Here is a 17165-nt window from a genome sequence, read left to right as displayed (position 1 = left end):
AAAAAACATAGTTAGATCCATCCAAGACAGGTGGTCGTAGTGCAGCGTTGGCAAGTGTCACGTCCATTAAATTTTACATGTTAAACAAAAAAAACCATAATCTTACATAGTAAAGTCTAGAGTTGGCTATGATACCAAGTGAAATAATTTTGTTTAACATTATAGTAAGTATCGTGTCTATCATATATAAGTGTTGTCTCAGATGTCTTAATGCATGACAACATGCAGCGAAATAATATAACACACAAATAAAAAACTTAATTAAAAATAGAACAAAGATTAATAATGTCTCATGACAAAATAATCACTAGAAAAGAAATCGAGTTTACAAAACCAATTCAAGTGAAGAAATGAAAAAATATCTTTCTTAACAAGTCATTGAAGTAAATTGCATCCTAAATATCAATAACAAAAATAACCAAAACACAAAAATGCAAATATGTGTGGCTGAAATTCGGAACAACAAAACAATTCTTCATTGAACACTTTGTACGAGTGTCGTTTTCAATTATCTCCAACACATCACGACAACACAGTGAAACAACAATGCTTCGTCTTTGCGAGTTCTTCAGAAAATCCAACACATCACGACAACACAGTGATTATTGTTGATTTTGATATAATTATTTGAACATATTCTTACAAGATAAGAAAGTAGCATTTCATTATGAAACAAATTATTTTAAATACTATATATAAATCTAGAATTTAAGAAACTCAATATTAAGACAAAACTACTAATATACAATCTCATTTCAAAAGGAAAAATAATTTTAAAAAATTATATCTTATAATGCAAGTCATGTTTCCTTTCAATAATAAATAAAAATTTATAGTATATTTTACTCTAATGAAAGGACAGGTTTCATAAAATTTAAAGCAATCTGACATTTAAATTCATTTTAAAATGCAAAATTAATCAAATATTTTTATAGCAGTTTCAACATCAAATTCATTGCTCTTCAAGCTCTTGTATTTATCGGTCTATATTTCAACACGTGTAATCAAGGACGTAGCCGTAAACCTTTTAAATCTTGTGGATTAATTTGTTTCCATTTTTGTCGTCCTCCCAATATTGACCAAAACATACCCAAATAAATAGGAGTGTTCAAACTTCAGATAAAAATAAAAAAATCGAAAATCCACATCGAAAAAGTTGAACAATGAATCGAACCGAAACCGAATTTTATAATTTGGACATAAATGTTAAAACCGAAATTTATTTGGTTCGATTTCGGATTATATATATCAAAAGCGAACCGACCGAAAAATCAAAAATTTCATTAAATTAATAATTTTATTTTTATTATATATTTTTTGAGATGATATCAGTGAATAATGAATTATTTTGAATAATATTTAGTTGATTTTTGTTTATGTAATTCATTTAGACTTTATATTTAAATGTTTTACTAAGAAATCATGTAAAAAGATAACATATTATGTGAAATCATGTAAAAAGATAATAAATTATATTTTACAGTATATTTATCTTATTAATTTAAATAATTGTATCAAAATCGAAATAACCGACCGAAATAACCGAACCATTTCGGTAGAAAACCAAACCGAACCGAAGAAAAATTATTCGGATATTATATTATATATTTGTAAAACCGAAAACTAAAAAACCGAAATAAAAATCCGAAAATCGAACCGAGCCGACCGATGAATACTCATACAAATAGGGCGTCAGGCAATGCTCATTATTTCATCATTATCTCGCCCTTTCCAACAAGGCAAATTATTCTCACAAAATATTCAACCCAATGTTTTAAAAAGAGTAGAAAATAATTAACAATCCAAATTAAAAACATAAAATACCCTTCAATCTTCATTTTATTTTAAACTCCACTCAAAATTATCTCCAATAATATCTCATCACTTATGTATTGTTTTTTATATATCACCATATCTTTAATCAATATCATCCGATTTAATGAATTTTTTTATATAAAAATAAATTTAATGTAATTTTATAAAATTATAGAAGAGTAGAATAGATTTGGATATTTGGTGGAACTTTTTTGGTTTCGGATGATTTTAATTGAGAAGAAGAAGAAGAGCGGTTATTGACTTTTTTTTTTTTTTTTGACAATGGGTGGGGGATTGTGGGTTTTGGGCATAGAACTCATGACCTTTCCCATATTTGGGAGAGGTGATGCCACTTGACGTAGAGGTCAGTGGCGGTTATTGACTATTTGAGCAAAAAGATTTGCGAATTGTGGCAAATTTAGGGGTTTTTCAAATGATTGAGAAAGACTTCAACAAAAACGACAAATATTTTGTCAACCACTCAATATATGTAGTAATAGATAAGTGTGGTATACCGTACCGCACCATACAGAATATCTTATATCGTATACCGTACCGAAAATTATGGTATAAGAAAATTCATACCGATACCGTACCGAAAATTTCGGTATACCGGATTTTCGGTATACTGAAAATTTCGGTACATATAACTAGCATACCGATTATACCGAATACCGATTATACCGAAATTATATGGTATACCGAGATTTCGGTACGGTATCGGTATATACCATTTTATACTGAAAAAACCACACATTTTAAAATTTTATAAATTTATTGTTTTAAAATATTATATATTTTAAAATTATTGTATATTTTTTCGGTATTTCGGTATATACCGAAATTTTCAAATTGCATACCGTTACCGTACCGTACCGAAATCTTCGGTATACCGAAAATTCGGTATTTTTTTGGTACGGTAACCTCGGTATACCGAAAATTCGGTATTTTTTCTGTAATGCCCGAGAATTTTATGTTGCTAATATGGGATTAATGATTATGATTTGTAGCGTCTATAGATGGACCACGTTGCGAGCCGAATGGGACGTGCATGAGTTAGCATAGGTTGAAATCCCGTGGATGTCGCGCACATGCGCGGCAGAGATGCGCGCATATGCGCGAGTTTCATGTGCCGAGGTCGAAGGCCTCGCGCATATGCGCGAGAAGCGACGCGCATATGCGCAAGATGATGAATTCGGAAATGCCGAGGCCGTAGGTCTCGCGCATATGCGCCGGTTGAGGTCGCGCATATGCGCGAGACGTGCAGACCAAAGAATAAGACACTTGTCCTTGTCATGCAATATAAGGTGATATGTCTTCAATCTTCATGCAGTTGCAGCTAAGGTCACCGAGGGAAACTCTCAGAAATCTTCAAGTTTCACAATAGTTTAGATTTTTGAATTGTGAAAGATCGAATCACCCAAATTTCGATTCGAGCTTATATTTATGCTCCTCTTGCTTCAAGCTACTAAAGGATGTAAGTATTATCACCTTTCAGCATGTTTTGGAGTTGAGATGATTGGGGAAATCAGAGTTTGATTGTTATTATTAGTTCTTGTGATTATGGTGAACGCTTATTCGCAATTGGATCGAAGAAAGGATATGATATTCGATCTTTTTATGTTCCAACATGTCTTGACTTGGGTACATGCAAATTTCAGTATAGTAGATGTTACTATGATGCAAATTATGAGTTGTTGGTTATAGATTATTGATGTTGGATTGACCGGTATCGCGAGATTACGCCGTTATGCCGTCAAAATGTACCGAGATTTAATATTGATCGTATATGTATTGAGTTGGGTTAGAGATTGATAGAATGCATTTTGAACATGTCATTTCAGATTTGTTGTGACAAGCTTCGACATCGAGACCTTGACATTTCTAAAGATTACGACAAGAAAGGTATAATTCATGTTGGTTCGGGAAGATACAACTCGAGTTAGATTTGATTCGAGTTTCCCAAAATCACATACTAGATTTTTATACCTTGCTATGCTTGTGCTTTATTTTGATTTATGTATAAGCATTGAGATAGGAGAGTCATTGGCAGAATTGCCAAGTTCTAGACGTTCGGTGGTATCGAAGCACAGGAGAAGATCGACTCCGGTTGTAGATATTCGATACAGACAGGGCCGAAGTCTAGGAATAAGACGTACCGCCACCACGATTGGGAGGGTAGGTGGGAGACTTGTTACGTCTTATTCACACCGGGATCCCTAGATTTAGATATGAATCGAGTCAAGAATAAGAGTCGAAGATGTATTATCTGTATTCATTAATGTGTTACGATTAATGATTCATGTATCATGATTTTGTATTTCCTTGCTTAACATGCATGTATACATGTTTTATACTGGGATTTGTTCTCACCGGAGTTTCCGGCTGTTGTGGTGTCTGTATGTGTGCATAACAACAGGTGGGACAGGATCAGGGTCACGCAGAGGATGAGAGATCGAGGTTAGAGTGTTGATTACGGGCATAGCAGAGGAACTAGTAGTGTTTACATTTGATATGTAATGGGTAATAAACTCTAGTTTGTACGATTTGAATGGAACAAGACGTGTATCGACTTCTGTTAAAATAAAATAAAGATGTCGTTTGTGTATGATTTATATACAATCGTTTTTTATATTAAAAGCAAAATTTTGACCCACATTTTCTAGCAAAGATCCACTTAATCCCAAAGATAATTGAGTTAGAGCCCGGGTCCCCACAACAGGTGGTATCAGAGCGATAGATCCTTTAGACTGAATTAGAATAGAATGAGCGGGGGTAGAACGGATTTTTCTTCCTTGCCCTTATTGTGCTAGCATGATTTATTGCTTTCACTATTATATGTTGTATTGTTATCTGAGTTGATTACAGCATCTATTTGCAAAGACTGAATCAGAACCGATTCTGGATCAGAGGTATATGATCAGAGGAGGACTGAGACAGATTGTATAGATTGTGTACTAATCCGTTTGATAATCAGATATGCCTCCTCGACGAGTACCGCAACCAGTAGCAGGTCGGGCACCAGAACAGGGCAGTACATCCAATGATCCGATGGATGTGACCGCTACACCGATGGAGACTTTGTTAAAGCGGTTTCAGTCATTCCGACCACCGACACTGAAGGGCACAGAAAATTCAGTTGAATGTGAAAGTTGGCTCGATGACATCGAGATGTTATTTGAATCTCTTGACTACACTGACGAGCGACGAGTAAAACTTATTGGGCATCAACTGCAAGAAGTTGTAAAGAACTGGTGGCTTACCACGAAAAGAGCCTTGGAGCATCGTGGCACAGAGATCACTTGGAAAGTTTTCAAAGCAGAGTTCTATCAACGATTCTTTCCCGTGTCCTACCGAAAAGACAAAGGTGCTGAATTTGCCAATTTGAGACAGGGACAGCTGAACATCGAAGACTATGTTGCTAAGTTCTCTGCATTGCTCCGATTTGCCCCTTATGTTGCAGAAAATGATGAGGCCATTGCAGATCAGTTTATTAATGGCTTGAATCCAGATATTTTTACTTTGGTAAATACCGGTAGACCTAACACCTTCGCTGAAGCGTTGAACCGTGCCAAGGGGGTGGAAGCTGGACTGCTTAGGCAACGAAGCACTCCTTATGTCACTCCGAGTTCAAGACCACCACAACCCTTCTTCCAACCTCCTCTTAGATTCGAGAGCAGTGGTAGTAGCAGCGGGAGAAAAGACCAGTTGAAAGCGAAAGGCAAACAATTCAAGAGATCAGGGAGCAGTTCGACGAGCTTCAGTGGATCATGACAGAGAGGTCCTGGCCAGAGTACAGAGTATACAGATGTGTATTGCAGTTTTTGTGGAGGCAGACATGCCACTGAACAGTGTCAGGGCGTGATGGGTCGTTGCAATATCTGCAGACAGCAGGGACACTTTGTCAGGGTTTGTCCACAGAAAGGGATACAACAAGCTCAGAGTGTAGGAGCATATGGTTTCGTAAATCAGCCTGAGAGGCAAGCTTCATCTGTTCATTCCTTTCAGCCAACCTCTACACAGACCCAGCCCCGAGCCAGAGGTAGCCAGACAGTGAGCCAGCCTCCTAGACAGCAGGCTCGAGTATTTGCACTGACAGAAGGGCAGGCCCAAGATGCGCCAGATGATGTGATTGCAGGTAACTGTTTTCTTTGCGGCTATCCTGCCTATGTATTGATAGATACCGGTGCATCTCATACATTTATATCAGAACGTTTTGCATTGATACATGCATTGCCTGTCAAGTCATTATCTGCCGTAGTGTCTGTTACTTCTCCGTTGGGAAGTGGTCTTATATCCGTGACTTCAGTTAGACAGTGTATACTACAGTTCGAGGGTCATGAGATTGAGTTAGACTGTGTTGTGCTTGGGCTATCTGATTTTGATTGTATTGTCGGTATTGATATGTTAACAAAGTACCGAGCCACTGTAGATTGTTTCCAGAAGATTGTCAGGTTCAGACCAGATGGCTGACGAATGGAAATTCTACGGTAAGGGTTCCAGATCTCGGATTCCCTTAGTATCTGTTTTGACGATGACACGATTGTTACAGAAAAGAGCAGAAGGTTTCCTTGTCTATTCAGTAGATCTACTGAAATCGAGCCCGTCATTGGCAGATCTGCCAGTGGTACGTGAATTTGCCGATGTATTCCCCGACGAGATTCCAGGGTTACCTCCAGCTCGAGAGGTAGATTTTAGCATCGATCTCATTCCAGGTACTGTTCCTATATCCCGATCCCCGTACAGAATGGCGCCAATCGAATTGAAAGAATTAAAGACTCAGCTAGAAGATCTTCTAGCCAAGGGATATATCAGACCGAGTGTGTCTCCTTGGGGCGCTCCAGTGCTATTTGTACGAAAGAAAGACGGTTCGATGAGATTGTGTATTGATTACCGGCAACTGAACAAGGCGACGGTAAAGAACAAATACCCATTGCCTCGTATCGACGATTTATTTGATCAGTTGCAGGGATCTTCTGTCTATTCCAAGATCGATCTGAGATCTGGCTATCACCAGCTGAGAGTCCGAGATGTTGATATACCGAAGACAGCATTCCGAACTAGGTATGAACATTATGAATTTATTGTCATGCCTTTCGGTTTAACGAATGCTCCAGCGGTGTTTATGGGACTGATGAATCATGTCTTTCAGAAATATCTGGATGAGTTTGTAATTGTTTTTATCGATGATATTTTGGTATATTCCAAGAGTATGGTTGAGCATGCCAAACACTTAAGAATTGTGTTGCAGACGCTGAGGAATGAGAAATTATATGATAAACTGTCAAAATGTGAGTTTTGGCTGAGACAGGTTGTCTTTTTGGGACATATCATATCTGGAGACGGTATTTCTGTTGATCCAAGTAAAGTTGAAGCTGTAATCAGTTGGCCTAGACCGACTTCCGTGCCAGAGATACGCAGTTTCATGGGTCTAGCAGGGTACTATCGACGATTTATCAAAGATTTCTCCAGTATCGCGAAGCCGATTACCCAGTTGACACAAAAGAATGCGCCATTTGTGTGGTCTGAAGCTTGTGAGTCTAGCTTCTTAGAATTGAAGAAGAGGTTAACCAGTGCTCCAGTATTGACGATACCTTCAGGTACTAGTGATTTCGTTGTATATTGTGATGCATCTCATAAAGGGTTAGGATGTATTCTTATGCAGCGAGGACATGTGATTGCATATGCCTCGAGATAGTTGAAGCCACACGAGACTCGGTACCCAATTCATGATTTTGAATTGGCGGCTATTGTGTTTGCACTGAAGATATGGTTACATTATCTTTATGGCTAGAAGTTTGAAATTTACTCTGATCATAAAAGCCTGAAGTATCTATTCACTCAATCCGAGTTGAATATGAGACAGCGTAGATGGCTCGATTTGCTGAAAGATTTTGATTGCGAAATCAAGTACTATCCAGGGAAGTCTAATGCAGCAGCGGATGCCTTGAGTCGAAAGGTATGTGCCTTATCCTTATCGACGATAGGTGTCTCTAATTTGATTAAGGATTGCTATTTGTCTGGATTAGCATTTGACACAGATAGTAGACCACTGCGACTTGCTACGATTCAATTAGAACCAGATTTGATTGTTCACATAAAAGAAGCACAGAAAACTGATCAGAATGTTCAGAAGTCGATTGAGATGGTCAGATCAGGACATCAGTCAAAGTATCAGGTACATGATCATGTTTTGTATGTAAATAACCGTCTTGTAGTGCCAGATGTTTCAGATCTGAAACAACATATTCTATCAGAAGCGCACCGTAGTCGGTTCAGTATTCATCCTGGTGGCAGAAAGATGTACAACAATCTAAAAACACAGTTTTGGTGGAAAAAGATGAAATCAGACATTACAGAATTTGTGTCGAAATGTTTGAATTGCCAACAGGTGAAGGCCGAGAGAAAGAATCCCGGAGGTTTACTTCAGAGTTTATCTCTTCCTGAATGGAAATGAGATCACATTTCCATGGATTTTGTCACGAAGTTACCACGATCATCCCGGGGTTGTGATGCGATTTGGGTTGTGATAGACAGATTGACCAAATCAGCATGTTTTATTCCCTACAGAATGACGTATCGATATAATCAGAGGGCAGAGATATATGTCAGAGAGATAGTCAGATTGCATGGTGTGCCGAAGGCGATCGTATCAGATCGTGATCCACGATTCACTTCACAATTTTGGCATAGTCTACAGCAGGCTTTAGGTACGACATTGCACCTAAGTACTGCTTATCATCCCCAGACAGACGGACAGTCAGAACGGACTATCCAGACTTTAGAGGATATGCTAAGGGTTGTAGTGCTAGATTTTGGCACTAGTTGGCAAGATTCACTTCCTCTTTGTGAATTCTCGTACAACAACAGCAATCAGACGAGCATCGAGATGACACCGTTTGAGGCTTTATATGGAAAGAAGTCCAGATCTCCGCTGTATTGGGATGACATCTCAGAAGTACCAGAGCTTGGGCCTGATATGATCCGAGAGATGACTGATAAAGTAAAACTGATACAGAAAAGAATGAAGACAGCGCAGGATAGACAAGCCAAGTATGCGAATGTACGTCATCGACCGTTAGTGTTTGAACAGGGAGACAGAGTATTTTTGTAGATTTCTCCTTTCAAAGGCATTGTCAGGTTTGGTAAACGTGGGAAATTGTCTCCTAGATACATCGGTCCGTACGAAATTCTTGAAAAGATTGGCGATCGTGCATATCGACTTGCTCTTCCTCCTTCTCTATCTGGGATACATGATGTCTTGCATGTATCGATGCTGCGTAAATATATGCCTGATGCTTCTCATGTCATTCAACCTGATGTAGCCGAGCTTGACGACACTTTGAGTTATATTGAACAGCCAATTCAGATTCTTGATTGGAAAGACAAACAGCTCAGAACGAAGACTATTCCGCTGGTGAAAGTCCAATGGAGTCGTCATGGCACTGAAGAAGCGACCTCGGAGACAGAATCAGAGATGAGACAGAAATATCCAGAGTTATTTTCCTGACGTGAGTAATCATTTAGCTTTTGAATATATTGTTTCCTTTACAAGCTTTGACTGATTGCCTGAGATTTCGGGGACGAAATCATATCTAAGAGGGGGAGAATTGTAATGCCCGAGAATTTTATGTTGCTAATATGGGATTAATGATTAGGATTTGTAGCGTCTATAGATGGACCACGTTGCGAGCCGAATGGGACGTGCATGAGTTAGCATAGGTTGAAATCCCATGGATGTCGCGCACATGCGCGGCAGAGATGCGCGCATATGCGCGAGTTTCATGTGCCGAGGTCGAAGGCCTTGCGCATATGCGCGAGAAGCGACGCGCATATGCGCAAGATGATGAATTCGGAAATGCCGAGGCCGTAGGTCTCGCGCATATGCGCCGGTTGAGGTCGCGCATATGCGCGAGACGTGCAGACCAAAGAATAAGACACTTGTCCTTGTCATGCAATATAAGGTGATATGTCTTCAATCTTCCTGCAGTTGCAGCTAAGGTCACCGAGGGAAACTCTCAGAAATCTTCAAGTTTCACAATAGTTTAGATTTTTGAATTGTGAAAGATCGAATCACCCAAATTTCGATTCGAGCTTATATTTATGCTCCTCTTGCTTCAAGCTACTAAAGGATGTAAGTATTATCACCTTTCAGCATGTTTTGGAGTTGAGATGATTGGGGAAATCAGAGTTTGATTGTTATTATTAGTTCTTGTGATTATGGTGAACGCTTATTCGCAATTGGATCGAAGAAAGGATATGATATTCGATCTTTTTATGTTCCAACATGTCTTGACTTGGGTACATGCAAATTTCAGTATAGTAGANTCCGGTTGTAGATATTCGATACAGACAGGGCCGAAGTCTAGGAATAAGACGTACCGTCACCACGATTGGGAGGGTAGGTGGGAGACTTGTTACGTCTTATTCACACCGGGATCCCTAGATTTAGATATGAATCGAGTCAAGAATAAGAGTCGAAGATGTATTATCTGTATTCATTAATGTGTTACGATTAATGATTCATGTATCATGATTTTGTATTTCCTTGCTTAACATGCATGTATACATGTTTTATACTAGGATTTGTTCTCACCGGAGTTTCCGGCTGTTGTGGTGTCTGTATGTGTGCATAACAACAGGTGGGACAGGATCAGGGTCACGCAGAGGATGAGAGATCGAGGTTAGAGTGGTGATTACGGGCATAGCAGAGGAACTAGTAGTGTTTACATTTGATATGTAATGGGTAATAAACTCTAGTTTGTACGATTTGAATGGAACAAGACGTGTATCTACTTCTCTTAAAATAAAATAAAGATGTCGTTTGTGTATGATTTATATACAATCGTTTTTGATATTAAAAGCAAAATTTTGACCCACATTTTCTAGCAAAGATCCACTTAATCCCAAAGATAATTGAGTTAGAGCCCGGGTCCCCACATTTTCCCACCCCTAGTAATAGATATTATTATTAAAATAAAAAAGATGAATTATTATTAATTATAAAACCGATACATGTTGAGTTAGAAATTAGAGGAGAAAACTGTTATTGCCTTGCACCAACTTGATATTTAGCACCAACATCAAAAGAGGGGATTTATTTTTATGGCAAAAACTTTTGTGAGACGGTCTCACGAGTCGTATTTGTGAGACGGATCTCTTATTTGGGTCTTCCATGAAAAGTATTACTTTTTATGCTAAGAGTATTACTTTTTATTGTGAATATGGGTAAGGTTGACCCGTCTCATAGATTAGGATCCGTGAGACGGTCTCACATGAGACCCACTCTATTTTTATTAGATGCCAACAGCAAATGTAGCATTAAAAAAAAGTCGGCCATATTACTTCAGGAGTAGGTCTCTCGCCTGATATTTTAGCGGGTTTTTATTTGTGAAACAGGTCAACCATGCTCATATTTACAATAAAAAGTAATATTTTTAACATAAAAAATAATATTTTTCATGGATGACCCAAATAAGATCTCTGTCGTATAAAACTGACCCGTTTCTCACTGGAGTTTTTGTGTTATTTCAGATATTCGGATCATGAGCATCATGTCGTTAATATGATTGTTATTCTTAAAACGCTAGCATTGAACTAAGCGTAAACGTGTGCATACACAAATATCTGAACAATTTTGAAAATAAGTATCATTAATTTTTGCCGATGTTTATTGCTCTTCTGTTGGTACCAAGATCTTAGTTTTTGGTATCGAGTTCGAAATTCAATTGTAACAATCTTGTTGTCCATATTAAAAAAATCGTGAAAAGTTTTCAATGGGCTTATAAGAAGCAGCTATATGCAAAATTATGCAAGGCACATGAGTACTAGCCCATGATAGAAAAGGAAACTAGCAAATGCATGTATTTGGATATTCCGATTTCTTTTTTTATATCAAATTCCTTTATCTGTCATTAATAATATAACCCTGTTTCGAATGAGTATAATTATTACGATGAAAAACATTAGTATACAACGAAAATAATGATGAATACAGTGGATTCAAAGTCCACAAGTCTCAAACACTGGAATCAAGATCTCACGACTCATTTCTACACGTACATGTATTCACCTCCACGTATGGCATTTGCAGCACCTTTCCTCTCTTCTTCGGCTTCTTTCTCCCTCTCCTTCCAGCTTTCGTATGCATGATCATCTGTCTTCAGTTCATGCCGACATATTGGACAGGAATTATGTTCATCCTATCATGTCGAAAAATTTCAAGAGTAAGCTCAAAGTTAACTTCTTCAAAGTCAGATATTGAACAATTCCCTGAATTATGTTCATCCTAAAAGCAAAAAATTTCAACAAACTCGATTGAAAGTTAGTCTCTTAGAGGTCGGGATATCAGGGATCGAATTGAATACTTCATAGACAAGTTGTTCATTCTACAGAGTCGAAGGTTTCTAAGAAAACATTGAACGGTGGAGAAGCCAGATATTAGTGGGACATTTAAGGGATGATGATATAATTTTAATTCATACAAAAATATATATAAAAAAATATAGTTTGCGAGAAAATTTAAAAGGAGGGGATGACTGCTCCTTTAGCCCCTCTCATCTGGTACCACCCATACATACATAGATAAGTCAATCTCAAGTATACTTTCTTCAACTAAGACATCGCACTGATAGATAATAGCAACGAGTGAGGAAAGGTACCAGCCATGGTTTGAGACAAGGAGGATGGAACATGTGCTTGCAGGGTAATTCTTGCATCTGATCTTCAACAACCAAATTTTCTTGGCAAATGGAACATGCAGCATCTTTACCAAGTTTGTTCAAGTTTTCTTCTGTAACTTTAGTAACTGGAAGCTTAGCCACAACTTCCTTGCTGGCAGGTGGGACTCTAGGGACACCAGAATCGATGTCTAGGATCTTGAACCAAATGAAAATAAGTGAAAAATCATAAGATATGCTGAGTTAACCAAAGAACGTTGTTGTTTTTTTTGGCAATTCCTAGTTGGTATCAGATTTTATACACCCTGCCTTGAAGAATCCAGCTTGAAATTGTTTAACAAGCAACAAATCTTTCATCTAGTCTAGACAAAATGTAGCGCAATTTGCTGAATGCTCTGCACTAAGTCGCAGCAACTAAAAAAACAAAGGATCGGTTGATATACAGAAGCTATTTCTTTAAAAAAAACACTTACTAATCTTTCAAAGGTTATTCTTAAAAAGAAAGAAGCAGTTTTAATATTTGAATACAATAATGAAAACAGCCACTTTATTCTAAAAATTGAAGTGCACGCAGATGCCCAGAAACGACAATTCTGAATTTTCGGAAACTGTTTTGAAGCACTTCATTTAAATAAGTTATCCATCAAAACGTCACTTTTTTTCCCAAAAAAGGGCTTTTCTTCTGAGGGAAAAGAAGGAGATGTGAGTCACAGTGTCAGACTAATTCTCAATCCTAGTGGAATCAAAGAAACTCATTGGCAACAAAAGATTAGCCTAAATGCGAAATAAAAAATCTAGCTAATTATGCCAAACTGGTATGGGTAACAGTTATTAGACATAAGAAAAATGAAACAACGAACAATCTGATTCTTTTGCTGACGTCTCCTTAAAATCTGATTCTCTAGTAGGAAAATATATTGGTGGACAAAAGATAAATGGCGAAAGAAACCTCTGGGATAATATTATCCAGCCTATCGGCCAGCTCCTGGAGTATGTTGACAGCACCTTCTGTGGTGTTACTACTGCCCAATTGCCCAGAAGATTCACCATGCAACAAGGTAGCAGCTGCAGTAAGCAAATTCGATTGCACTAACCAATCAGGCTGTGGAGGCTCGGGATCTACAGTGAGATGCCCTTCAAAGAGATAACCTGAATCAAGCATTAAAAATTAAATTAACATTGCCTTGAAAAACAATGCACCATAAGAATAATGCATTTAAAGAGTGAAATTTTATAGAATGACTGCACAAAACCACAGTTACAAAGATGATGTAGAACTGAGCCTTTCCAATACGCAAAAAAAAAAAAAAAAACTATTGATCATGTTAATGATGCAGCTCAAATATTTTAAATCATGCACCCACACTCAATGTTTCAATCATTTTATTTTATAGGCAGCAATCATATAAATCATTTATGCAATTTTCCCCACTCAACAAATTTCTACAAATAATTTTCTCCAACTTGAAACAGATGGTAATTGAAACCATGAAAACCAATTCCTAGAATCATTAGACGTTCAGTCTTATAAGTTATATGTAATAAATACTTGTAACACACCACAACAAAATGATAATTATCGGGAAAATGAGATGTTTAAACCTCTATTAATTCTATTTTGTGTATCTCTTAGTTCTTCAGATCCGTTCTGTATTTCACCCAATTGCTCTCGTGCCTGAGTGATGCAACTTTGCAAGTGTTTCTTCTTGGAGTCATCCTTGACCATCTGCTCAGCCTCCTGGAAAAGCCTAAGCCCAGCATTCCAAAATCCAGGGGACGTGTATCTCGCCTTCAAAATAGTCGCAACTCGACATACTACTGTATAAAACTGCAAATAAAAAATAAAACAAGTTGATTCCTACAGAAATGAATACTAATGTTAACTATCAGCAACCAAAAAAGGAATCTAAATGGATAATACACATTAAAACAACTGTAAATGAAGGACTGAACGTTTGATACTTTATCAAATGCTATATCTGATGAAGATAATAGTGTAATTCAAATCCATTTAAATCATACAGCATCCCCTATAACCATATTATTTTTTACTTTTTCAGTGGGGACAATTGTTACTTCCAGTAAATTCCCACCTAAAACGGCACCAACTAAAAAATTACTGAATCGAATAAATAGCGGCTTAGAAGCCAATAATAGGACCAAACACATGTAGTTTTAGTCATCCCTTATGCAACTAGAATCCCTCGAATCTTTTTAAATGGCAAAGCAACCCCACAAGCCATTGTTGCTCCCAACAATAAACTTTTAATCTACAAATGAATCTCTTCTAAACGTTTACACAAACATTACCATTTGAATAAGGAATTCCAAAGAAATTTTGTAAATTATAAATCTAAACTCACGCCGCCACAACATTCATACATCTAAACGAAGATGAGGTCGTCTCATATTAAACAGCGTGAATTCTTTCCCATCATATCATCAATACAAAAACGAGAATTATGTGAACAGTGACCCCAAACCAAAAATGGGCAAGGAGAAAAAAAAAAGACGAAAAATAAAAAAAACAGTTCATCCCAATACAACCCAGATGAAGTCAATTCCATCGACCGGCTCACAACCACTGGCATATTCAGTGAAACTTTTCATCAACCAGCCATCAAACTCAAGCGAGAGAAAATCCTTTAATTTAATTTAATTTTTTTAAAACAAAATCGAATTTAGAGAAGAAAAAAACACACCAATTCTTGAAGAGAAGGTGAAGCAGATGAATAACGCTGTTGAAGGAGAGATCTGATGTTGGAAACAGATTCCTCGAACATCTGCTTCTTGGCAAGCTGTTTCTGCAGCTCCTGCAGCCTCGATTTCACGCCTTCCTCTTGCGCCATATTCTGTCTGGCTCTTGTAATAATTTGGGATATGTTGGATTTATATGATACGTAAGTGGTTGTATGAAGCTGGCTTCTTTAGCAAGTAAAATCATTATTCGGATGGTGAACTTAATTTCAAAGAAGATAGTTCTTTTGAGATACGGTTTCACGAATCTTTATTTGTGAGACGGGTCAATCCTATTGATATTTACAATAAAAAAAATAATACTATTAGCATAAAAAGTAATATTTTTTTCATGAATGACCCAAATAAGATATCCGTCTCACAAAATACAACATGTGAGATCGTCTTACACAAGTTTTTGCTTTCAAAGAAAGTATAAAATATTTTTTTATGCTATGACTTGTATATTCAAAATCATCATTTTATTCAAAGTCAAGAGTTCAATTGATTTATCAAGCGGAAGAGGCAACCCTAATTTGCATGTAATCTATGGTTTTGATTATAATGTCATTAATTCATAAATTTCAAATGCATTTTTGTTATTTATATAAGTAAAACTATAAACTTCAAATTCACCTCTTACATATTTATATAGTATTTCGTGTTAATATAAATAAATTTCAAGTACACTAATAATGGTGTTATTTGAAATTCATTATAATTTGTATTAAAGCGTACGAGAACGAATTCTGCCTTATTTGAATCCATTCTAAATCCCATAGCCACTAAATCCCATAGCCAATGGACCTGAGAGGATTTGTCCAATGCTTGATTGATTATTGTTGGAGAAATCAAGCAAACAACCCAACAGGAAAGGGAAAGCTCCTTGTATGAACTGCTTAAGACACTGAATCCGAAATATTGGTTAATCAGATGGAGGAAATGTTCTAGACAGATTGAACTTCAGGTCCCCCTATCTAAACAAAAATTGCGAATTAAAAATTAATGATATTACTCCATATTTCCATTAGATTTTATTAACGTCAAATCCAATGATATCTCATGAATGAGACCATCAAGTGATCAAGCTCAAATCAAACTTTGGACTCAAGTTCCATTTCTAACCAAGCTAGGTGACCCACGATGGACCTCTTGTGCTCACCTATAAGTACCAAGTTTGAGAACCTAATTTATTCATTCATTGTATTGTCTTTCAGCAGAATATTTAGCTGCTCTCTCATTTTTGTCCTCAGTACCTGACTTGAGCATCAGAGAGGCTACGCCGGAACACTCTTTCGGCCCCATTCTAACAGTCTCTTTTGTAATTTAAGGCCCAAATGAGGTCCGAATTCTGAATTCGGACTAGTTTCATCTACCGGAATCGAACACTATATTTCTAGTTAGTATCACTTGGCGCACAGACTTGAGCCAGGACGTAGAGATGGTAGGCCGGAAAGGGAGCAGAAGAACTAACTCAGTGTCATCACCCTCAGACGAGACCTGAAAAACTTCATTCCAATGAGAACGTGGGGAAATTGATCTTGGAACAGTTAGGCCAATTCATTACCAAAACAATAGAAGAGAAGATGTGGGAAGATTGAAAATTGAATTTTATCTACTTAGGAATAGCCTAGTAGAGGAGAAGGGGTGGACAGACTAAAAATTAAATTTTACCTACTTAAGCTAAGCCTAATAGAGGAGAAGAGGTGGGGAGACTGAAAAATGAATTTTACCTACTTAGGCTGAGCCTAGCAGAGGAGAAAATGTGGGGAGATCGAAAAATAAATTTTACCTCTTAAGACTAAGTCTAGTAGAGGAGAAGATGTTAGGAGAATGAAAATTAAATTTTATCTACTAAGAATGCACCTAGGAGAGGATAATAGGCGGTGGAAACAAAAGTTAGATTCTATCTACTATGGTTGAGCATGACAGAAG

At 37.2% G+C, this 17165-nt stretch overlaps 1 protein-coding gene across 1 annotated transcript; it reads right to left on the bottom strand.

The window, feature by feature from the left end:
• Nucleotides 1–11681: 11681 nt before the first annotated feature.
• Nucleotides 11682–15432, bottom strand: LOC140982238 (E3 ubiquitin-protein ligase AIP2-like). The gene is made up of 5 exons (XM_073448670.1): nucleotides 15197–15432; nucleotides 14097–14322; nucleotides 13444–13643; nucleotides 12477–12692; nucleotides 11682–12017 (listed from the first exon to the last, which is right to left on the bottom strand). Exons 1-5 carry the CDS (start codon nucleotides 15341–15343, stop codon nucleotides 11868–11870), a joined length of 939 nt encoding a protein of 312 aa, XP_073304771.1. The 5' UTR covers nucleotides 15344–15432; the 3' UTR covers nucleotides 11682–11867.
• Between the last annotated feature and the right edge of the window lie 1733 nt (nucleotides 15433–17165).

Source organism: Primulina huaijiensis, chromosome 8 (assembly GCF_012295235.1).
Source record: "Primulina huaijiensis isolate GDHJ02 chromosome 8, ASM1229523v2, whole genome shotgun sequence".
NCBI lineage: Eukaryota > Viridiplantae > Streptophyta > Magnoliopsida > Lamiales > Gesneriaceae > Primulina > Primulina huaijiensis.
This window is presented reverse-complemented; position numbering and strand designations above follow the sequence as displayed.